Consider the following 25,839-nt stretch of genomic DNA (forward strand, 5'->3'; position numbering starts at 1 on the left):
TTCCACATCAGCCCTATCTTGACACCTGAGAATAGTTGCCCATGATCCAAATGTGGTCACAGGCAAACTAATCACATGTATCAACTTGTCACCCTGAATACAGATGTGTCTTCCACCGACATTAAAAAAAATAATAATCCAGCACAATAATCCAGCACATTCAATGGCAAAGTCCATCCAATGCACATTTGCATCCAAACTGAAGACTGTTTATACATGGTACGGAAGACTGTTTATACATGGTAATTTCACTTGCTAGATGGGCATTTAGTGATGTCCCATTAATTCCATGAACATATCTCATGAATTTCAACTCTCCTAGTCATATGCCAAATTATATAGTCAAATTATATAGTCATATAATTTAAAATTAAAAATGGGTATGCAAAGAGTTATACACTGCTCTCTGCCTTACAAGCTCTAATTTAGGGGGTAAGCCTAGTTTATTAGGTAATCCTATATTTAGAATTGCTCTGTGAATTCTTCCTCTGTAATTATTAGCCTCAAACAACTGTTCTGTAACATCACTTTTACAGAGGTGACCAGTTACCCCACAAGCTATTTATCATATCCTGGGAACATTAGAAAACCAGTGTTATTGTCTATCACTCTGTCAATAGAGATATTCGTACAATGATTTATTAGTTTATTATCGATTTGAAAAGGATTGAAAAAATAGCAATCTTCTTCCAAAAGTCGGATTGTTCAGAAATAATCACATGCCTCTCAGCACAAAATAATTCATTAGAATAACATTCCAGTCACGCATCATAAGAAACCATATGAGACAGATTATACTCATATTAAGATTTCCATTCAAAACCTAGCAATTCCCACACCATATTCCTCCATCATTCGATGTACTAAAAAGAGTTAGATGAAACTCCTGGAATTTTTAACGCTTACTGGCTGTAGGAGAAGATGGATGTCTGTCAGAACCACGACTAATTTCAGGATAAGCTCCAGGTATAGCATCGTCCTGAGTGTTATTTACAAGGTGTTTGCCTTCATTCCTCCATTCAGGATGTAACCCATTTAACTGTGGATCTTGTGTCGATTCTTCATTTTTGACTCTATTACTGGTGACAACTGCTGTTATAATGATTATTGAATCACTTGTGAACTTAATGCTTCCAGAATCAAAGCTTCTTCTACAAATTCCTACTATACTGAATGTTGAGAGAGAGAGAGGAAGAGAGGAAGATACAGTCCTGATAACAGAATGTCTCAACTTGAGCTTCTGATGTTCTTACAAAACCTCATTCTACTATGGAAGCCTTCAACAGTAACTGACAGAGAAGCAGCGAAAGCCAAAAGGAGTAGCAGAAACAGAAGTACACCTGTAGCTGCGACTGAAGCAACACTTGAGCCAAGAGACACATCCAATGTTATGTTTGGCAACGGATCTCACTTTACAGTCTCCAGATACACAGAAATATATACAGTACAAGGATGAATTTCATGCATTTTGAACCCTAACAAACCCATGAGTTTGACACCACTCTTAGTGCAAAAAGCTACAATACTAGGGTTGCAATTCCCCTCTCTCTCTTTTAAAAGAGATTTTTATTTCCAAAAACTATTTTTTTGATGAGAAAGCAGTGTCCACCAGCAGTATAAAGAGCTCAAAACATTGACCAGGAAAGATGAGCTGGAGTGAATTATTAATAAAACTGTAATTACAGCAGCTATTACAGATGCTCTAGATACTCCCATATCCTTTTTAAAAGGCATTAGCAAGTGCAGTAGGAAACAATCCAGGCTATAAGCACACCCAAGAGACCACCACCTTACCATTTTCAAGTGTCCCTGAAAAGTATGCAACTTAATAATCATGTTAACTCTGAAATCACAGTATTTAAACACAGACTTTGAGAAGTATGGGATGCAAAATAAGCCCATGCAACACAAGAAATGTATTTTGTGAAGGATCATTGTTCTTCCCTCATGATGGATTACACGAGGGCAGAGTAAATGGCTCAAAAAATGTGGAGTGGAACACTAAATCCAAACATAAACAGCACTGAGCACAGAAATAGTATTTAAAATTATCTTAGTTTAAGATAAATGATCAATTAAATGATCCTTCTGTAGATAACATTTTCCCCCAAAATATGCATACCATATATTGGAAAATAGCCAGTTTGCCCTCTCTTCAAAATTTAACCTTCTGAGGTCAGGCTCACACAAGTGCGGATTTTGTAGAGTACCCAATACATAGGGGCAGCTAAGTGCAATTCTTAAAATCACAGTGGCACTTAAAAGAAGCATTGGTGGTCATAGCCATCCACACACACATGGTTCTAGAAACTCATGCTACTTCTTCCACACAAAGAAAGGGAAATAACCGAAAGAAACATTAAGCAATATAGGATATGAACTTGTACATGACTAAATAATGTTAAGCTAGGGATTTGAATTGTTAAGTTCAAAACCTAAGTTTAAAGATATTAATTGTCATTAGTTCTCCAGTTACTTGTCCTTATTATCACTTTTAACATGGTATAATCACCAAATTGTGACTTCACTCCATTATTTCCTCCAATAAGATGTTCGCCCATGTATATTAGTATAACGTAAGACTCTCTAGTCATCTGTTTGTGAGAATCAGACTCTCTCTGTGTGTGTGTGTGTGTGTGTGTATTTTTCTTTTCTTTTCTTTTCTTTCCCCCCAGATGTAGATATCTGTGATCTAAGCACCAGCATAACAATGTGATATAGTTTGGGGTTTGGGGATGGTTTTCAAATGTGAGCCATGGACTTACTGGCTGGCATGGCAACAACTTCCAAGTTTTAGTTAATCAATTTGATAAAGTGGAAATAATAGCAACATACCTCACTGGGTGCTTTGAGGGTACATGAAACCTTTTACACACTTAGCAGAAACACAGAGCTCATTTACAGTAACCATCTCACTCAATACAGACAGATAAAAAAGAAAGCCACCACCACATTTTATTGGATACCTGTATGATCAGTTTTATTTCTGTGACCTTTTCGAGGAACAATTCCATGATACAAGACAGTCTCTGTGGACTTTGTAGTATACTGGTCTTCATTACCCAATTGTATATCATGCCTTACAGGTCCTCTAGTTGAATCTTCTTCTTTAGCCCCATTATGGGAGACTACATCTATGGTAATAGTAAAGTAATTAAGAATGTAAAATTTGCAAAACACAATTAATTGGAGAGCAAGGTAGCCCCAATTCATTTATTTCTTGTCCAAATGAGAGATTGAAATATATGACTGTAGCCAGATTCTGGTTTGGAGGGATTTACTACAAATGTTACAAAGCACAGTTCTGGCTGACTTCAGTAGGAAGACCCATTCTGCCCCCTGCCACACAACTGGGCCAATCATTTTTCCTCCTGTTCACCACCCGGGATCACCATGTTGACATCAACAGTAAATATGATGTGTAGAAAACTCCAGAGACCCGGCTGCAACGTTTGTATAACACATGCACTGGTGGTGCATGAGAGAACAACCCAGGAGCAAAAAATATCCAGTTGTGGCTGAATGAGAATCTGTTGATGGCTTTACTTCCTGCACACACTCACCACAAGTTCTTCTTTGCAGGTTTTAACTGCTGAAAACCCACTGCTAAATATTTTTATGTTCTAATCTAGATCACAGAGGCTGACATCCAGATCAACATTGCACTAGCACAAGCTGCACTTCTGCAAGCATTGTGCTTGAGCAACAAAGACAACGGAACAGGATATGGGTGTCTACATTAACCCAGGTTGTACACCCTGATGTGCAAGCGCACCCTGGTGCATAGTGCAACACTGGTCAAACACATACTCATTACATCTGAGCACATCTGGCTAACCTAACACCCTTGCTCTAGCACAACCTGTTTGCATAAGTGCAGTGTTAGTCTGGATGTTAGCCATAGCTATCAAATGACCACGTTGCAAAGAACAGTCACAATAAATGAGATTCTAAGCATAAAGTTCAAATGCATTTGCAAATCTTGCTTCTTTATGGTCTAATAGGTCTAAACACAGACACAAATCAAAAGATCAAATAATTCACACTCTATAGATAAGACTGAGAATAAGACAAATCATCAGCATAGAACGGTTTGGACAAATGGTATCAGGCACTTGGATCATATTACAATAACGCTATTCTAACTTGATAATCTAGATTTGAATCAAGGTGAGATAATGAAGGAAATGATATTTTTAAAGCAACACCTCATGTTTTGCTTCATGGTGAAATGAACGTAATACATTATGCATATCAATACATTTATATAAAGGATCATGTTCCAGTTTACTATTTCTATCAACTCCCAGTATTCCATAGTGGGATACATACTAGAAGTATCCGTGGGATGTTTTTCTTCATTGTCCAATCCTGGCTGATGAGCAGTAGATAATGGCTGTTGAGTCGAGTCTTCATGATAGGCATCATCACTGTGAGTGACAGCTGTTTGATGAATCAATGATGAACTTAGGTTTGGATACTTAAAGAGCAGTACCAGTGCCTTATCCACTCCCTTCTAATCCAGAATGCTTCACCACCCAATACTATTAGCTTCATTCATGCTTTCAGGGCAATAACTTAATATAACTTGTGCATATGGTATGCTTACATTTATATGAGTCTATGTCATATTTCAACACTCTGAAGAGCTCAAGGAAATAAAAGAATGAAAGACCTTTTGAAATCTGCATCATCATGGTTACATTATGAAGTTAGAAATGCTAACTGACATCCTGACCAACAAAGGGCTCATGTATGGATGTTGCACAGCCAGATCTGATAAGTCAAGAGTGTCCATTCCAGACCAACATTATACCTCCACAACTGCCACAGCACAATCAGGAAACCAGCACAGACATGGCACACAATCTGTGCCTTAGCTGAATCAATGTCCTGTACAAGATCCGGCCTTGAGTACTGGTTGCACTACCATTGTTGCACAACATACCACTTGCACAAGTCACTTTTCACAAGCACTGTGCTTTTGACAACCCCCCTTTCCTGGAAGCCCTCTGTGCCACCCCAAAATATGTCCCTGAGGGTCACACAGGGGTAAGGGGAGGTCATCAAAATTTGCCCCTGCATGCAAGCACGGGTGCTGCATTAGTCAAGAACTTAGAAGCAGCACCAGCACTTCTCATTTACCATCCACACTTTGTTAGCCTGGATGTCAGCCTAAATTTGTGTGGGCAGTTTATTTACAGAAAGGCATTTGTCCAGTTATAATATGGGCACCTTTGTGTTTTGATGAAAGTCAAGGACTTTAGCCATTGATTTTTAAAAATACATTTATACTGCATTTTTACTTGGCTGTAATAGCAGTCTAATTGATCCAGAGGGATAATGAGAAGCAATTGCAAGGGATGTGCATCTTTTTATAGCTAGTACCTGTATGTGAGGTTTCCTTTTCATGCACATTTTCAGCTGGAAAGATAATTCCAGGTACCAAAATATCTGTAGATTTATTTCCAGGATGCCTTTCTTCACTATCCCAGTCAGGATATGGTTTTGGGGTTAGTGGATCTTGAGCAGAATCTTCATTGTCAGTACCACCATTGGGGACCACAACTGTTACAATATGGTAAGACCATTTTAAAAATAATGACAAGAGATTGTGCAGACTGTTTCCTGAGACACACACTACGTCACTCACTCATTTGCATTCAGTGGGCCCCTGCCCTGCATGACAAAAACATACCAATTACAAAGGCACTTATTTATTTATTTGATTTCTATGCTCTGTGAGCAATGGTGCCAGTTTCAAAGAAAGGCAAATACATGAACTAGCCCTTGAGCTTCGGAAAGGGGACACTTAACGGCCATCAACTTCAACAGCTTTCAAAATCCAGTCTACAAGAAAACAGATTTCCTCACTTCTTGGTTGTACCTGTATGAGACTGTTCATTTTCATGCTCGTTGTTGTTTGGAAGAATTCCAGGTAGCACCTCATCACTAGATGTATTTGTAGAATATTTCTCTTCACTATTCCACCATGGCAACAATCCATTCATATGTGGGTCTGGTGTAGAATCCTCATGCTTACTGCCATCCCTAGTGACTACAGCTGTTATAGTGACCATCAGGGAAAAATTAAAAAGGAGGTGTATGCAGAATTACTTTTCAAGTAATTATTGGTTGTCTTTTTATTTTATTGTAATTTAATTAGACCTTATTATTAACTGAGCAGGACAGCACTCTAAATGGGGTTGCTAGTAATGGAATGTTTCTAGACATAACAGCCATGGAAGTAAAAATATATTAGAATCACATTTTCTGGCAGGTACCTGAAGGAGACACTTCTGTTTCATTCTGGCTTGGAGGAATAATTTCAGATGCCACATCATCTTCAGTTGTGCTCATTAAGTACTCATTATCACTGCCCTATCTAGGATGGATGCCATCCCCTACTGGCTCTTGTGTGGAGTCTTCCTGCTTGCCAATATCACTGGAGGCAACAGCTGTTGCAATGACGGTCTGAACATGTTCAAACGTTACATTTGCATAATTACTCTCCTCAATTTTTACCACTCTACTTTGTTGAATTTTATCCTACCAAGTTGTTTCTGTAACAACCATTTAATTTGATAGAATGTTGGATGTAACTTACAGCTAACTAAGTGGCCTCTTATCAGACATCAGAAAAATACTAATAATTAGAATTCCTTTATTTGGCTGGATCCTAATGAGATGTTCCTTTCCAGGACTGCTTTCATTTGGAAGATCAGGTAGCAAATTATCTCTTGTTTCCAGATAGGAAATTATCTCTACATGAATTTGTAGGAACCTTTTGAGAACAAGTATGGTTGATAGGTATGTGATTTAGTCTGCAGTACTTTCATTGAACTTGTTGAATTGCCTGTGATATTTCACACCAATTTTTAATTTTATTTTGTTTTAGCCAGAAGAATTATTCAAGCAAATTATATTTATTTGCAAAATTGTTGCTATTCCTGCCAGGATGTCCCTCATATATTAATGGACATGAACAGAGCCTTAATGGTATGCACCACCACTGAAGTATGCTGTTATTACAGTAAGGGCTGGGTCAATTCTAACACACGGCTTTTTCTTCACTGCATCTTATCACATGTATATAAAACCCACTGCTGAGATTACTTAATAGAAATCTCATTGTTAGTAATTTAGTTAGAATGTCAGTCACCTATCTACTTCTTGTGTCTAGTGAAGAATAGGAAAGGATGCATCACCATCAGTAATCAACTTGTCAGACTTTAAGATGCTTAAGGGCTCATTTTGCAAGAGATAAAACATGGCTGTACCTCTGGTGCAGTAATAAATGTCACCCTACCAGGCTTTATTATTATACTCAATTCAAAGGTTTGCAGAAGTCAATCGGACTTCTGATCAGCAGCCTACATTGGTTGCAATAGCAAACAAGATCATTTTGAAGGGTAATGACATCTAGCCTAACAAAGAAGACACCAATGGGGCGGGGGGAGGAAGCCAAGTAGGACATTTCCCCCCTCTGCATTTCACAGTTTTTGGCTTGGAATCATTCCTCAGGCAGAAAATGATTAACTCTGGATAAGTTTGTGAGAGATTTGCTTCACTGCTCCAGGCATGATATACCCCATGCATCAGTGGATCATGAGAGGAGTATTTGCAATCAGTACCAGCAATAGCAACAACAGCTTTTATAATGATAGTTGAAGTTATTTTAAAGATTATGTTTGTATGACCTCTTTCCCCACAATTCTCAAAGAACCATTTTACCTAGTTTTATGGGCATGATCTGAATTTCAGTTGAAGTTAATTGAACTTTAATTATTGTGTTAATGCAGTCATGACTACACTCCAAATGCACCATGGAAGTAATAAAATCCATCTGAAGAAACAGCCACCACCAAAGACAAAAAAATGGAAAAGTATAGAATTTCTATTTCTTCCTGATACCTGTATGAGATGTTTCCGGATCATGTTCGTGCTTGCTTTCATTTGGAGAAATAATACCAAGTAGGGCATCATCTTTAGATGTGTTTGCAGGATATCTATCTTCATGGTCCCATCCATGATGGATCCCATGCATCCATCCATTATCATTCATAGATTCTTCATAGTTAGTGTCACCAGTGGGGACCACAACTGTTACAACGATGATTGAATCAATTCTTTAGCACATTTTCAAAATCACATGCCATATTATTTAAATGTTAGCTATTTCTATGGGCTGTATCAGTATTTAACCAATTCCTTCTTACTTCAGTGGGGTCAAGATCACAGCTTTTATAGGGAAAGACAATCAATTTATTTAGGATGAACAGAACTAATTGATTATTGCTTTTCTCGCAGATACCTGTATTAAGTGATTCATGTTTATGTTCATTTTCAGTTGGATGAATAATTCCTGGATGAATAATTCCACTTGATGCATTTATAAGAGGTATTTCTTCACTGGCCCTCTCAGGATACATGCCATGCAGTAATGGATCTTGAGTAGTGTCTTCATGTTTCATCCCATCATTAGACATCACATCTGCTTTGATGATGAAGCATTTAATGATTTAATATATGCAGATTGAATGCTCACAATATTGTTTGAACAGTGTATATTCCTGTTTATACTTCAACTGCATTGGTGGCATTCAAGGAGAGGTGCAGATGTGATGCCTTTTAGATTCCTTTATGCCTGCTATTTAACAGAGCACATCAATCACCAGTGTTTTTGTTGAAAAGCGCTTTTTAGCACTACTGATTTCAACAGAATTATGGTAATCAATAAGATTCTGCAGCCAAGCAATAATCCAGTTAAAATAGATGAAAAAAGAGCAAGAATATAAAAAAGAGAAATATTGGTATCATTACTATCTTTTCATCACAGATGTGTGTTTTCATCACAGTGTGTGTTTTGGAAGCCATGTAATAAATGTGAAAGACATTTATTTAGTTAGATCTGTATTTTCTGTCTTCTATAGAAAAATGATGTGATAATGAGAAGAGACGTACTTGAACAAATACAAACAGGAAAATGGTGGGCGAAAATTGAAGATCTATGTTATCATGATAGCTACATAGTAAAACCAAAACATTTTGTGTACATCATCATTAATGAGGCTACTGCTAAGGTTCAGGTAATAGCACCAACACATTTAATTTCTATTCCTGGCTATCAAAACTTCCAAAATGTAGCAAATATATTTATAGTTACTATATAGTTAATATAGGAGGCAAATGAAAGAAATATGGCACTGACACTTGCAGCTTAAAAATATAATAATAGTCTTTTCTAGGGAATAAATGCTGACAAATATTATTCAGCGTGAAACAAATTTCACACACACGGACTGCTAATATGAAAACAGCTTTAGCATACAACAAACCATCACCATAGAGAATCTCCCAAAGGATAGAACTCCTAGTCATAAAACCAAGAGCCTGAAATATAAACAACAGTAATGGCTATTATTTATACAAAAAAGGCCATTCCAAATCCATCAGAATTAGAAAAAGATGCTTAACAGCATGAGATTGCTAAGTGTTCTATGCAGAATTGACAGCCAAATGTAAACAATTATTCTTACTAATGTGTTTATGAGGAGACCCATTTTCATTCTCATTTGGAGGAGCAAGACTGTGTGGAATATCATTCCAAGTGTTATTTGTCGGATACAAGTCTTCAGTGCCCCATCTGGGGTAATCAAGAGGAAGCAGTGAATCATGGGATGTGTCTTCATGTTTGGCTCCATCATGGGAAGTCAAAGCTGTTATAATAATGGTCAAATCCAAGGATCTTATTACTTTTAGAATAACTACATCACTCATATAACAATCCTCATTTTCACTTTTTATATTAACAGGCCTTGACTTTTAACATGTGTACTATAGCCAAGGGTGTGCTGGTTTTGTTTCTTGATATTATTTTTATGGTCAAGGGCTATCTTGCTGGCTCAAGGCTCAGTTAATTAAACTGATCAATGGGAGTAGAAAAAGAGTCAGAAAAAGCAGCATAATCTACTTTCCTCTGATTCACAAAAACCAAATAGTGACAGCTTTTCACAGTTTCATAAGCAAAGGCTGTCATCCTGATTAACACTGCACTTGTCGCATTAGCACAAGGAGATTGCATAGCTGGGTGAAGTAATGGGGATTTTTGAAACTGTGTTATTGTGCAAGAGTCCCCTTTAAAACATATTGGGTGTGCCACAGGTTGTGTACCTCGTGTGCAAGCACAAACTAGTTTGGAATATAGTACAAGCTTCAAACTTGGAGCAAGTAGCAAGCGCAGCAGCCTTGCTCAAATGCAAAGTCTTTGCTCAAGCAGAGCATTGGTCAAGATGTTAACCAATAATGGTGACTCTATTCTGGGTCAAAGCAATTTGTTAAGCAGTACCCTAAGTTATACACCTGGAAAATATTTTGAAGGTGGTTATAAATCAAACTTGCAAGGTTCCACCTGCCACAAACTATTGACCCAACATCATAAGGCATGGAGATGAACAAGCAACAACACAAAGGCCTTCTCTCCAAAATAATATGTCACTATAACTTGGATTTTTTAAAAAAATTACCTCGTATGTGTTCAATATGCCATGCTTCCTTTTTTGCTATGGGAGGAGTTGTTTTTGTATTATCAGGGTAATAAAATAATTAGGCTGATGATGCTTTGTGCACCCAGAAAGCTGTACATGAATGTCAGTATTTTATCAGTACCTGTAACTGTTTGTTGCTGCTCATGTTCACTTTGACTTGTTGGAAAAAATACAGGTAGTATATCATCCTTTGTGGCATTTGCAGGATACTTTTCTTCACTGCCCCACAGAGGTTGATCAACTGAAGACAAAGAATCCTGGGCTGGGTCTTCATTTTTGCCACCATCTCCATCTAGAACAACCCCAGAGCTCTTTATCATCAAGACAAAAAGTCTTGATCATTTATATTTCAGCTATGTTCAGCTAAATTGTTTGAAAACCGTATCTATCTATCGCTATCTGTGTGCCCATATCTATCCTATATTATGAAAAGTTTAAACCTGCACATTTAGTTTGCAATACAGGTTTGCTTTCAGTGAGATCGTATGAAGACAACATATTTTGTACATTTGTTATTTGCAGACAACTAGGTTCTAAACACTGCTTGTAAACGAGAGCTGTTTTTTTAAAAAATTTCCTCACACCAAATGCTGTTTATGCTACCAAATGTCTGTGAAAGGAATCTGTTCCTTAAATATTGTGATTGGAAAAGCAAGCAATAGGAATGCAGATCAGTAAACAGACTATGCCAGAGTACTTTCTATCTGAAGATATGATGACATAAAAGTGATGGGCTAAATTTATACAGCTTGGGCCCATGGAGAGTCACAATATAATTTGTTGTATCCTTGGTGCCATGTTATGAGAACTGGGGTGGGGCGGGGTGGGGCAGGGGGGTGGCAATGCAAAAGTCAAGATGAAGAAAATGGGAAAGAATGTGAAAAATCTTGCATGAGAAAAAGTGACTGCTCTCACAACATGAAAAACTACCCGCTCTTTAAACTTGCGTGCCAAAACATCTTTATACTGACTGAACTGAAAAGGAAGATAGGATTGCAGGGCACAAAGTAGTTTGCAGCAGTGGAATGCATACAGTGCCCGACTGGGGCACAAGCTAAGTCAGCTACAGCTTAGGACTATGAATACAAAAAAAGAGAAATTCTGTACATTTCAGGTTTTATACAGTGTAAAGGCAATTAGGCAAATAGGCCTAATGCAAGACCACTGTTTTTGATAGAATAGTTTTTCAGTGCATCTTTGTCAAGTAATAATAAAGCTTTATTATTTCTATTTTCATTGTCCTTTTTGTTAGAATTTTATACACACACACACACACACACACACACACACACACACACACTATAAGGCTTCTTAAGCATGTCAAAATCCAATCGTGAGTACATACTGGACAACTGCAGAAGAAGATTTGATCCTTTGTGGGGCTTTTGGAAACACTTTACTGTAGATCATCACTGATCTAAATTCTTCAAGTATGTGTGTTAGTAACTGTACTAATAAAGTCTTTTTAACTTCTTTAATTACTATTGCAAAGACAAAAGAAAATTCCTACTTAATTGAATAGCCCCTGCTCCATTATTAGTGGGAGACTGTCATCTTATCCTATAGCATCAAACTTTTTTTTAAAGCCCTCATATCTGAACTTTAGCAAGAGATACTTCACAGGGTATTAGCGGAGACTACAGACCACAGACCCACAGTACTGAGAGCAGGGTAGGGGAAAATCAACTTCCAGCTATCATACATATCATAATAACTAGTTCAATCCTAATTACCAAAATAAAGCAAAGGATTTGCTCTTATATTTAACATAGTAAGAGTATAAATTAGTTAGTCCTTCTGGCAGTACCTTTATGAGAAGACTCATTTTCATGATCATTCTCACTTGGAGGAATAAGGGTTTCTAGGACACCATGGATTGTTCTGTTTGTGGAATCTTTTCCACTCCTCCGTCCAAGTTTATCAACTGATGAATGATCTTGATCAGATTCTTCATGTGTTGAACTTCCATTGGACAACACAGCTGTTATGGTGATGATAAATAAAGCTGAAATAAATACCTTCCTACTTCAGTGTGTCAAGGTCAGCTCCAGGGTGCCTTTGGCAAATTGCCCTCTCAGCTGATTTGCCCAGATGCTCTGAGAGCACAAAAAGACAAGGGTATAAATCTGCCCAGTATTTTGACTTTTGTTGCAAGTTGAGTTACCAGGAGTATTCCTAGGAACAAAAGTTATAACCAAGGAAGACTTCCTGTACAATTAATGTATTCTATCTGTCTCTATTACTCCTGTCTTTTCACATCCCTTTGCATAGCTGCTATTTAAACATGTAAATTGCTACAAAACAAATTAAAACAATAAGTATTTGAAAATTTGTACATTGTACATTAATTGTACATGAATTGTCCACATTTTTAGCATATGTAAGAATCACCGGGGATGGAGGTGCGGGCCTCACAATCACTTTGATAGCTAAAAAATCTATTTTGGTTGGACATCCTTTGGCCTTAAATCCAGATCAGAAATGAAAGGGTTGATAATTCAGATGGAGAACTAGTTCTAACTATATAGATCATTATTCAAATTGATACCTGTATGAAAAGATTCTGTTTCCAGGTTGCTTTCTCTTTCACTTGAGGGAGCAAGTCCTCCTGGCTGCAATACATCTGAGTAGGTGTTTGTAGGTGATGCTAGTCCAGTTTCCAATCCAGAGTAATCATCATCTAATCGATGCTGAGTTGAGTCTTCCTGCTTGAAGAAACCATCACTGGGGGACACAGCTGTTATGATGATGTTTTGAATCAGTTCCAGTATTATGTATACTGGAAAACCATCCAGATTGTTCTCCTTGTCTTGTTAAAATATACATGGCTTGCTCTTTCATTTATGTACACAGTAAGAGGAGGAGGGAAGTTGATAAAATGTTGGAAAGTACTGTTGAATTCACAGCCACCTAGTGACATCACCACAATGTTCAGAAGTTGTTGATTTTTTCAGACAGAGCCCCAGAGATAAGTAGCAGTAGCAGAAGTGAATGTTGTAGTAATACCAGCAGAAAAGAAGTCACAACAGCTTGCACCCTTTTTATCTTTCAAGTGTCTCTGATGGATGCCAAGACTTTGTATAATCTGGATTCAGACAAGTATCCTAAGTCAATAAACTACCTCTCCTTTCAAAATTCTTCCTTTACTTTGAAATTGTCCTTATTGAATTATTTTTTGACTTTGTTTCAGACACTAGGCCACACACTTTGAATAAATATGAACTTTCAACTGGAAAGCATATTTTGATAGGCATTCTGAGCCATAGATGATGTCCAGCCATTTCAATAGGAGTAGCCCAATTCAGTTCTAAAGGTGCTGCTGTTTAAACCCAAGGAAATGAAGTCAGAGATACCACCACCGCACCACAAAATGCATCTTCAGAGTCAAATTCTTTCCCAATATTCAGCAGAAAATATAATATAAACTGTCAAAGATCAGTGTAAAAGAGAATGCCTTAGACAGATCTTTAGGAATATTGTAATCAGCACCCCAAGCCAAAACACCAAGAACACAGAAAGCAGTAAGAATGCAAGTCAGCCCCTCATCCACAAGAGAAAAATGCCAATACATCACCATAGTAGAGAGCACTGAAGTTGCAAAAGATAGTGTATGTGTGAAAGTGGAGTTTATTCTTATTATAATTTTAACACTAAAAATTACCCTTCACTTCAGCAAAAGCTAATGCATTAGTACACTGGCTTAAACAATTCTCTCCCCCCCCCCTTTTTTTAAAGAAGACAAAATGTCACAAAAAGAGCTCATACCAGCTTCTCAAAAATGGAGCTGATCTGTACTGATTGTGGGATGTCTATAATTTACTTCTTAAATACAGGATGGCTACGTGATTGGCTCTGGGCTCATTTTTCCAGACTGGCTTGCAGTAGCTGATTGAGTGGCGGCTCCATGTGCCATTTCAGCATTGCAAAATTAGCCAAATGTAGCTCTGCATTTAGCATGGTGGTGGATTTAGTTATATTTGAAAATACTTTTAAAGTATTGCTTTAAGATATGGTTGAATATGGATGACACACCAGTTTGGAACTTCCAGAAATGTCAGGAAAATTCTAAAACTGAAATAAATTTAGACTGGCATTTGTGACTCACTCAAGGCAAAAGCCAAATACTTGAGCCTTTGGTTTCATGGTTTTGGTAGATGACACATCTGGAAAAATGCCTTCATATGTGTGGTTCAGCCTCTGTTTCCTTTTTAAAGTATCCACAGTATATTATCTGCACATGTAGTACGAGTAAAAACTGGATAGTGCTGTTAGTGATTAACGACTATTGTGAGCAGTCTTTATAGTATACTAACATAAAACAGGACAATAATAACATAATAAAACATAATTTCATTATTATGCTTAATCAAGCATACCAATACCTGTAGAATAATGTTCATGGTCACCCAGAGGAACAATTCTAGGTGGCACATCTTCCCTTGTGTCATTTGTTGAATATCTGACTTCACTGTCCCGTCCAGAGTATACACCATGTAGCAATGAATCATGGGCTGAGTCTTCATGTTTGACATCTTTGATGGACACCACAGCTGTTGTAACAATGGTTGCATTGATATTGATATGAATATCTGGGGTACTACCACCAACTTTAACATTGGTTGCAATTTTATTTCATGGTACAATGGAAACAGGAGATAAACTGTCTATAATCCGTAATAGACATCCGTAATTTGAATTCTTTATTGGAATTTAGGAGAGCCCTAAAGACCCATCTGTTCAGCCTGGCCTTCCAGTGCTCTTAAATTGTTTTAAAGGGTCTTTGATGTTTGTGAACTGCCCTGAGCTATTTTGTAAGGGTGATCTAAAAATTGAACAAATAAATAATAAATAATAAATATAATGCACTGGCATTTTAAGGACAGACTTTCACATGTTCATCGCTCATTAGCTGTAGCACCAACTGAAGATTTAGATTTGCAAATAAACCATTATAGATCTATCACTACAGGCAGAACTTGTGCTTTATCCAATTCCAATGAAATATTTACCAAAGGAGACAATTCACACATACATATTGATCAATCAAGCATGTGTGGACCAGCAGTTTCTCCTTACTAAGTTGTAAGCACTGAATTCTGAGTTTGCATGATTGGGATGCAAACAGCCAGATAACAAGCAAAGCAGCTGCAAAGGAGAATAACCCTAGAGGTTTATTGTACACTAGCTATGGAATGCATCAGAAAACATGCCAACCTCATTTGCCAATATGATCAATTAATCTATTTAGAGTTCACAACATTCCCCGTTTTACTGGTTTTGTGAATAATGTAATAAGATGTTCATTGCTGTGCTGCACAAAAGATGTACTTTGTTTCTAATTTCAGAAAACATTTTACTTTTGTTTCCAGTTAGTGACAAGAAATCCTCTGCAAAACCACCACAGCAAAAGGAGTACCAAATTAAGTACATGCCCTGTGAGCAATGCCACTGAATTGCATTTTCACCATTGCAAAAGAGAATCACACAACAAGTTATGTAGAAGAAGACATAAGGATGTAACAAACAGGCACTATAACTCTGTGCCTGTTGTAGAAGAGAATATCCTCAACTGCCACCACAAACACACACCACAACAAACCACCGTCCCTTTGAGGCTATACGAAAGAGTAGTACGACCTCAAAGTATGTAATAATAGTGCATACTTTACATGGTCAAGTCAGAGAGTAGTGGTTAAGAGCCTTTGTATTACAGAAATAATACCAAAAGCCATAGACTTACATTGAGTGCAGTGTACTCATCACAGAGATAAAGCCCAATAAAATATGACCAGAAACATCTGCATCCCATGCAAAAGAAGGTGAAGTATGTAAAAAGGATTTAGCAAATAAAGGGAATTCACAATACCTATTTATATAGATATGTATAGATTCCAAGTGCAAAAGCCCAATTGTGCTAGGAAGATAAAGTGAGCTTTGCCTTCATGCACTTAGTCTAAGTTCAGACTTAAAGCACAAACAAAATTCTTCATTTGTGAGCATCCCTAAATCTTCATTTCAGTGTAACCAAAAGAATTTGACCTTCTCCAGTGCAAAAGTAAACTCCTCTCAATTTAGGCGATGCAAAGAAATACTGATATAGCAACACAATTCATAGAATGACATTGACACTTCTCCGCTATTGTGCTATGTCAGTATTATGAAACAAATGCAAATTATGCAAACTACTCTTGGTAGAAAATCATTTATTATTTCTATAATATTGAACACATACTCCTATACCTAGGTGCCACTTTTTGCTGACATCTACCACTATGACACAATGCATGAAGTTCTTCTTACTGGTATTAGATGAGTAAGGTTCCTTAACACCACTGTTCCAGTCATGAAATGTTTCAGGATAGAAATTTCCAGACCCTTCTTCTCCATCATCATCTTCTTCTTCTTCTGAACTCTCATCTAGTGATTTGATTATGTAAACCTCAAGTAAGCTTTTAATCTCTTCATCCACTTCCCCATTATCTAAGTAAATATCATATGCATTTCGTGCTTGACTTCCTAATGTTCTATCATGGTTTCAAAGACGAGTTAAAGAGCAAGTAACAGATTTTTGCTTGGTGGAAGAAAATCTAGCCCTGAAATCACTGAGATGGTCTGGATTCTTCCCTGTGATGGTGATTCCAAGCAGGAGAACCAAGACTCGAGTTAGCTTGGTAGAAGCACAGTAGCATTGGCATATGTTTCTGTTCTGGCTAGGGCTGCCTTCCATCATCACAACACTACATTGCCATGTGTGGCACAAGGTGAGGACATCTGAGATAACCAAGACTTTGAAAGACACTTCTGGGAAACATCTCAAGATATTTTGAACTCCACTGGAAAAAACTGGTGGTTGGTGCAAGCCAATGGCCTTTTTTCAAGTGGTATTGGAACTGGGGTTGACTCTATAAGAAACAATGTGGAAGTGCTTTATTCCCACAGCAAATTATTTAATGATGTAGTAGAAGTGACAGCACAAGCCATGCATTGTACTCACATTGCTACAGAAACTGGAATGGAAGCATGACTGGCTCCACAGAATGGCAAGGACGGGCATTTGCCAGGGCTCAGGGGGCTTACTGCCACAACAGCAACACTATTTTCACTTTCCTTGGAGTACCCAAGAAAGTCAGAGCCAGCCAGAAATAATTCTTGGCTTAAATGTTATTGTGTCTACTCACTGTAGCTGCCTTGCCTCAAAATCTCCCAAATCTTGGAGCCAGCATAAGAGTAACCAACAAACATAAAAGATTCAGATATATTCAAAGATCATAATTCTCATTATTAGGGTTCTTTTGTGAGCTATTAAATATGTATGTATACAATGCAGGGAATATCAAGAATACATGTATGTAGCAACAAAGGATGCAAGTTCAGTCCAAATGAACAGAGAGGTTTTCACTGAGATAGCTGAATGTGGGCTTTTATTGTATACAACAAGCCTCTCTCTTTGCTGTCACTACGATGCTTTTATTCTTGAGTTATTAGTGAGCATTTTAGAAAAGTTACATTAAAAACACTTAAATTTATTTTACCCCAAGTTCCTTCAGTGGGCGGCTGCTGCTGCTTCTCTTTATAATCAATACTGGGCCAAAACACAGAATAATTCCATAGATGTTGGGTAGTGGTTTCTTCATGTGAACCATGATGAGGGCTGACAGCTGTTCAGACAATAGCTGAATGAGTTGTGATATTTGTATTTGTTAAGCCAACATTTCCCAACTAAGCTACTGTCCATCAACACTTTCTTGAATAAACCAGCTTGCATGCCAACAAAAAGATTAAGAGGAAAGGAGAAAGGGATCTCACATTTATGAGTTTGTTGCTTAATGTAAGAAAGCAGTGTCTGTTCCAATACACTGGCAGTGACTTCCCACAGCTATTGCAAACCCTGTAGAATTTACCAAAATCCACATGGCTTATATATACACACTACAGCAAAGTTAGTTTAGTACATGGAAAAGGAGTAGGACACTGACATGAATATAAAGCCAAACACAATATTCAGTAATAAAAAAGCAAAATAAATACTGTGGGAAAGGCAATAAGGAAGTTTTTTTTAAAAAAAAAAAATTCTCTCTCTCTCTCTCTGCATAAATAGTTCTTACAAGCCTTTTTATAGAGAGGTGTGAATAATATTAAAGTACAAAATATATGAGCACTGCATTTTTGCTGTGTTATGTTATTGTTGACCAGATTTATTAGTAATTATATTTGTAGCATTTAATGTGATTTTATTAGGGGTTGTAAATCTTTGGTTTCCTCCAAAGAAGAGCGGGGTATACATTATTTACAATAAATTAATTGTGAATTGTTGCTCCTTGAAATACACACACTCTGCAACTGAGCCCCTGTGCAACTGTGTTTTGAAGAGGAACAAGTCTAATAAGACATATACTGTAGATACTATCCATTTTTGGCAATCTACATGTATTTTTTACTCCTGTATTCACACTCAAGTCACAGTGATGATTTATTTATTTTTTAAAATATTTCTATACTGCCCAGAACTTCTGTCTCTGGGCAGTTTATAATTAAAATCATTTAAAACATTAAATCAATTAACAATTAAAATCATTTAAAACATTAACACATTTAAAATCCAGTATTAAACATATTAAAACTATGAATCAAATTAAAAGCCTGGTTAAATAAATGTGTCTTCAGTGCTTTTTAAAAAATTGCCAGAGATGCGGAGGCTCTTATTTCAACAGGGACACATTACAAAGTCTAGGGGCAGCAACAGAGAAGGCCCGTTCCCGAGTTGGCCAGTGTAGGTCTTTCAACACAGGAGTAATATGGTCTCTCCTAGATGATCCAGAGACCAACCTGGCTGCTGCATTCTGGACCAACTGCAGTTTCTGGACTACATAAAAAGGCAGCCCCACATAGAGCACTGCAGTAATCCAGCCTAGAAATTACCAACATATGTACCACCATTTTGAGGTCGTTCATCTCAAGAAATGGACGCAGTTGGCGTATCAGCCAAAGCTGATAAAAAACACCTCTAGCCACCGCCTCAACCTGGGACACCAGGGAGAGGTCAGGACCTAGAAGAACTCCCAGACTGCATACCTGTTCCTTCTGGGGGAGCGTGACCCCATCCAGAACCAGCAGATCAAAGTCATCTCCCGAGTTCTGACCCTACACAATAAGTACCTCTGTCTTACCTGGATTCTGCCTGAATTTGCTAGCCCTCATCCAGCCTATTACTACCTCCAGGCAGGCATTTAGGGAGGTTATGCCTTAGGAATATAGGAAGCTGCCATAAACCAAGTCAGACCATTGGTCTATCTAGCTCAGTATTGTCTTCACAGACTGGCAGCAGCTTCTCCAAGGCTGCAGGCAGGAACCTTTCTCAGCCCTATCTTGGAGAAGCCAGGGAGGGAACTTGAAACCTTCTGCTTTTCCCAGAGTGGCTCCATCTCCTGAGGGGAATATCTTACAGTGCTCACACATCATGTTTCCCATTCATATGCAATCAGGCGGACCCTGCTTAGCTAAGACAACAAGTCATGCTTGCTACGACAAGACCAGCTCTCCTCTCCCCTCCTGATTATGTTGACATGAAGAAATAGACTTGGGTGTTATCAGCATACTGGCAACACTCTGTACTAAATCTCAAGATGATCTCTCCCAGCAGTTTCACGTAGATGTTAAACAACATCCGAGACAATACGGAGCCCTGAGGACACCATATGAAAGTTCAGATGTGGAAGAACAGACTCCAAGAGACACCATCTGGAATATGCCCATGAGGTAGGAGCGGAACCACTGCAAAGCATTGCCTCCCACCCCCAGTCCCCTCAGATGTTCCAGAAGGATACTATGGTCAACAGCACTGAATGCTGCCAAGAGATCCAAAAGGACTAACAGAGTCCTCTGTCAATTCCCAATTGGAGATCATCCATCAGACCAACCAAGGCAATCTTCACTCCATAGCCCATCCAAAAGCCAGTTTGAAATGGGTCTAGATAATCAGTTTCCTCCAAGACCACCTAAGTCTGGGAGGCCATCACCTTTTCAATCACCTTGTTGGAGACTGGCCTGTAATTGCTTATCTCTGAGGGATCCAAGGCAGGTTTCTTCAGAAGCAGTCTAATGATTGCCTCCTTAAGATAAGGAGGCATCCTTCCCTCCCTCAGAGAAGCATTTATAATCTCTACCAGGCCCTCTACAACAGCCTCCCTGCCAGATAGTATAAGCCATGTCGGACAAGGATCAAGAGAACAGATGGTAGGCCACACCATTCCGAGCAACTTGTCCACATCCTCAGGAGTCACAAACTGAAACTGATCCATGGTCATCACATAAGAGGAGTTGCTGGACATCTTGGCATCAGAGTCTGCAACAACTGTGGAGTTTGAATCTAAGTCGACCAGAAGACAAGAGATTTTGTCCACGAAAAAACTCATTAAAAATGTCACAGCGAGTAATGTCACAGTAAGCCAGGTAGGTCTCTGGGTCATCTAGGAGTGTCTATATTACTCCTGTGTTGAAGGAACTACACTAGCTGCTGATACGTTTCCGGACAAAATGCAAAGTGCTGGTTATTACCTATAAAGCCCTAAACAGCTTAGGTCCTGGGTAGTTAAGATAACGTCTTCTTCACCATGAGCCCCACCGCCTGTTAAGATCATCTAGAGAGGTTCGTCTGTGGTTGCCGCTGACTCGTTTGGCGGCCACTCAGGAACGGGCTTTCTCCATTGCTGCCCCTGGACTTTGGAATGCGCTCCCTATTGAAATAAGAACCTCCCCATCTCTGGCAACTTTTAAAAAAGCACTGAAGATAGATTTATTTACCCAGACTTTTAATTAGATTTATAGTTTTAATATTTTTAATATTGGGTTTTAAATGCTTTCAACGATTTTAATTGTTAATTGATTTGATGTTTTAAACTATTGTAAATCGCCCAGAGATGCAGGTTTTGGGTGGTATAGAAATCTTTTAAACAAACAATTGTTGGTTCCAGCTACTGATTCAAGGGGGAAGAGAACACATTAGCCCCTTCACAACACTAAACAACTCCGCCAGACGTGAACTTTCAGACGTGATATGAGAGGAAAAGAATCGCTGGGGGTCTTTTGGCCTACTCCGTTCTGCATTTCCTAGTTAGTTAGGTCACAACTGCATTTTCCTTAGTTAGTTAGATCACAACTGGACAGGTACCGTGCGGGCTGGGTGGAGGTTATAAGGAGAGATCGGTGAGCAGCCTTGGGCAGTTTAAGAAAGGTGGATTGGTCAATCGGTCCATAGAGACTTTGTGGCTCAGGGTCTTTGATTCACCAGGAAACCTGCTTCAGGGCTTCATAAATCTTAAAGGCTGAGAGGCTTGTGGGGTCTGAAGCCCTAGAAGTTGCCCTGACCCTGAAGGGTTGACAATGAGAGGGATGAAGTGGGTTTAGCCTGCTTCTATCCTGAGTTGGGGTGTGTCGTCCATTTTATGCATGGGCGAGGACAGCAATGTTCTAACCTGGCCTTAGTTAGGCCCGCACAGTTGGGGATGGAGTCTGTTGCAAACAGTTAACTGATTGTATCATATTAATAAAGTTGTGGCCCTTTTATCTAAGCCTATTGCATCTGTGTCTTCCTTGGGACTGGGGTGTGGGACAAAGTCTTTTTGTGACCCAGGAGCTTCTGAGGCTGAGGAAAAGTTTCCTTGTGCAAGCAATCCAATGCAAATAATATGCATTTTTATATGGGCCAAAAATTTCAATTTACATTTTTAATTTCTCTCTCTCAGATCCTTTAATATAATGTTATTTCACTCTGAAAAGCTACAGGGTCTGATGAAATACACGAGCAAAAAAATAATCTTTAAATCTTGGACATGTAACTGTTACGAAATTCCTGTTGACACTAATTTTTTCTTCATGCATGCTACTATATATCTGTTGACAAACTAGAATACAAACAATTTGTTCTGAAACTGCAGCTGTATCACTTCTTGGAGAATACTTAATACTTTCCAAGAGATTGGTTGGATTTGCTAGAAAGCCCAATTCTTTTCTGAACTATGGAGGAAGGAGGAAGGAACAAACTAGGAAGAATAAGAATATCTTCTTTCTTTCCTTAGTATCACTTGGAGAATAGTGTTCCTTGGCTTGACTTGTGTCTCATTCAAGAAGCACAGGTGGTTAAGAGCATTGTGGAACCTTCTTCTGCACTGCCATTTTGTGACTTCACATCTGTTGTGATGATGTTAAGTTCCCCATTAAACTTTCAGTTTGTGAACCACTGCCCACTAAAATTTATATGTCTTTTTTGTGCTTGCAGTCTTTATTGTTTGTTTGTGTAGAGAAGAGGACAGGAATGAAAAAGGTAAGGTACATGTGTCTTAGGTATATATGAATGGTAGCCCCATTAAAGCATCTTACTTTTATTTGTCTTAGGGCTTCACAGAATTGACAAAAGGGCAAAGCATCAGACCAGACAAAAGTATACTTGAAAGGATCACCAACACAATTGGTCCAATAAAGGCATTTTCTGTCCTCATTTTCCACCACACACTAGAAACAAGGAAGCTGTTGGCTGCTATGAATTTTTTTCCTGAATTACAGCTTGTATTTGTCTTAGGAAAAGGGCCAAACTGGCATGGTAATCCTTAAATAGAAAGAAGAACATAAAATAATTTGGACCTTTGTTGGAGACTGCATAAAAATAACTATATTTACTGCTTGCTGATTCAAGATGAACAGTGTTCTATGAAACTTGTCAAAGGTCTTTGTCATCTGTATTCTTGTTTCACATCTATCCTAATCTTGTTTTCTTGTTGAAGAAGAATTTTGGTTGTGCAACTTGAAGCTGAAGAGGTTGATCCAAATAAAAAGGTACCTCTGATACTTGAGGAAATTCTATACTTTCCATTTCTTGTTTCACATCTGTATTTGTTTTAATAAAAGAGTACTGAAGGGAATTAAAGAAAGAGTGTTTTAAAGAAACCATCCAACAATGTCACAGTTTTGTTCAGTAGATAAAATGTGACAGGAAATTATCTGAACAATACTAAGCTTCCACAGTAGAATAAAATAGAGTAATGAAGAAAGCCAAAACAACTCCTTTCTGGATGCAGTAAAGTATTGGAATTGCAATGCTGAATGTTTGAAAAGATAATGGTTTCATGTCAACAGGCTTTTGTGATAGCGCTCAAAGTTATATGGCTATAAAGATTTAATTGGAGACTAAAAGAAGGAGAGGCACAGAACTAAAAGCGGGGGAAAGCTGTGACGAAAACATAATTATTGAAAATAATGAGAAAGCAATTTTTTTTAAAAAAGGCTACAGAAATATCCTCTTCTCTGGTTACATGGTAAAAGTATATAAATACCTAACAAAACTGGTTTATACAACAAAGATTTTACTTTAGAAATATATCCAGTTCTTGCAAACCCAGACCCAAATAATGACAGGACACACATTGTTGGAAGAAACAAAAAGGTAAGGTAAAGTTGTGTCATCGAACTGGTGTCGACTCCTGGTGACCACTGAGTCATGTGGTGTTTTTTTTGTTAGAATACAGGAGGAGTTTACAATTGCCATCTCCCAAACAGTATGAGGTGATGCCTTTCAATATCCTCCTATATTGCTGCTGCCTGATATAGGTGTTTCCCATAGTCTGGAAAACATACTAGTGGGGATTCGAAACAGCAACTACTTGCTCCCTAGGCAAGTTACTTCCCCGCTGCACCATTAGGTGGTTACTGTTGGAAGGAACTAGGGCCACTTTATTAAATATTTACAAACCTGCAACGAGGAATTGAACTAAAGTGTGGGTATCCCCTATGTGGGTGAAACTCATAGGAGGTATGCTCACTGGAGGGTGAAGGACCAGGCTTTGATTCAGTTCAGAACCAGTCTGAACCTTATCTCAACCACAAGGTAACCCCAAATGAGGGGATGCATGCCAGCCCACCTCAACCCAGGTCGTGAGGCACTGAGCAGCATTTGCTGGCATGCATCCGAATGAGAGCGGATCCAGCCAGAGAGTCGCGAGATTGCCAAGCCTTCTTCCATATTTCCACTCACCATAACGGCCCTCCAGTGCAACACCATTGCAAATTAACCTACTCTGACCCACACTCAACTGTAAAGTGACCAAATAACCCAGTAACCACCTTAACAAAGTTATTCTGGCCTTGGGCCGAAATAAACAAATACATACATACCTTAAAGTCAGTGAGAAGTAGGCGAAAAAAGACCCCAACCACAGCCAATCAGCTGAGACAAAAAAAAACCCCTACTGGGCCCCAAAAGGCAGCCGGAATATCCCCCACTGAATCAAGGGATGGGTGGGTGGGCACGAAGATGCCTGCCCTCAGAGCACCTGAGTGAGAATGGAATGGAGCCAGCTGCTTTTGCAGGTACTCCTGTGCACTGATTGGTCCACCTGCAACATGTGATGAGGGACAAAAGTGGCGGCCTGCGTGTCTGCTTCTTGGGCCGAGCCCGTAACCCCACCCCCCGTTTGCCCGGTATCGCCACTAATGCAGCGAAGGGGCCGGGGAGCAGCTTTCCTTTCACATGTAACTTTTACACAGAGCTCAGCATTTGACTATTTTTTTTTTTAAAGATGAAACACAACATTAAAACGTATTTGTGATAAATCACAATGCTGTGGAGGCCAAGCACAAGGATTTCCCACAGCTGTATATGGAAAGGGAAAGAGGCCTCTGAGCATTTTGTGAGAGTATATTTATCCTATACTATAGGATAGTAGCAGCAAATCTGCGTAACTATTGATCACCTCCTACAGGGTAACTGCTATGCACATGTATTGGTAGTCATGTGGCTACCAAAATGCAAGGTCTTGAAAAACAAGACTCACAGATTGTCGATTTGGGTGGTGTTCTACATGTGCCACTGACAGTTACGTGACAGCCTTAGCTCATGTTATTGGTAGCGCAAGTACAACAGTTATCCTGTTGAAGGTGACTGAGTGCTTCAGTCATAGGAAGAAAACAGGAAGAAGACTGGCTGCAAATTCTCATTATGTCTTGCCCAGGCTTATCAAAAGAAAAAAGCACTGACCAAAATATTTGTAAGGCATTACCTTTGCTGGAGATTGTACTGTGTACACTATTGTGTTCTTGAGACTGCCACCCTAAAGGAAAATCTCCAGGAACTTCTTGTCTCCAAGTAGAATGTTGATGCTTCCCATAATTTGATACCTCTCCGGCTGGAATGATGGCAGAAACAACTTACATGTTGAGTATATGCTCCATTAATTAGTCTTCTATTACTATTACCAGGACTTTAATCTTAGTGCAGAATTAAAGTCACATCTTGTTTTCTTGA

At 38.6% G+C, this 25,839-nt stretch overlaps 1 protein-coding gene across 7 annotated transcripts in view; it reads right to left on the bottom strand.

Annotated features, from left to right (window-relative positions):
• The window catches only part of CD44 (CD44 molecule (Indian blood group)), a 100,755-nt gene that overhangs the window by 11,780 nt on the left and 63,136 nt on the right, over positions 1–25,839 (bottom strand). The window contains exons 7-20 of one of the 7 annotated variants that reach the window (XM_053281938.1): positions 18,080–18,205; positions 16,848–16,964; positions 14,930–15,097; positions 13,096–13,284; positions 12,355–12,528; positions 10,669–10,839; positions 9,540–9,719; positions 8,315–8,494; positions 7,915–8,103; positions 5,888–6,064; positions 5,389–5,568; positions 4,333–4,443; positions 2,967–3,134; positions 907–1,092 (exon numbers count right to left, since the gene is read on the bottom strand). In XM_053281938.1, the coding sequence (XP_053137913.1) occupies positions 907–1,092; positions 2,967–3,134; positions 4,333–4,443; positions 5,389–5,568; positions 5,888–6,064; positions 7,915–8,103; positions 8,315–8,494; positions 9,540–9,719; positions 10,669–10,839; positions 12,355–12,528; positions 13,096–13,284; positions 14,930–15,097; positions 16,848–16,964; positions 18,080–18,205 (2,316 nt within the window). Of the gene's footprint in view, positions 1–906; positions 1,093–2,966; positions 3,135–4,332; positions 4,444–5,388; positions 5,569–5,887; positions 6,065–7,914; positions 8,104–8,314; positions 8,498–9,539; positions 9,720–10,668; positions 10,840–12,354; positions 12,529–13,095; positions 13,285–14,929; positions 15,098–16,847; positions 16,965–18,079; positions 18,206–25,839 lie in introns of all 7 variants that reach the window. The other 6 variants (XM_053281948.1, XM_053281928.1, XM_053281968.1 and 3 more) reach the window with 6 other exon arrangements.

Source organism: Hemicordylus capensis, chromosome 1, assembly GCF_027244095.1.
Source record: "Hemicordylus capensis ecotype Gifberg chromosome 1, rHemCap1.1.pri, whole genome shotgun sequence".
Taxonomy (NCBI): domain Eukaryota; kingdom Metazoa; phylum Chordata; class Lepidosauria; order Squamata; family Cordylidae; genus Hemicordylus; species Hemicordylus capensis.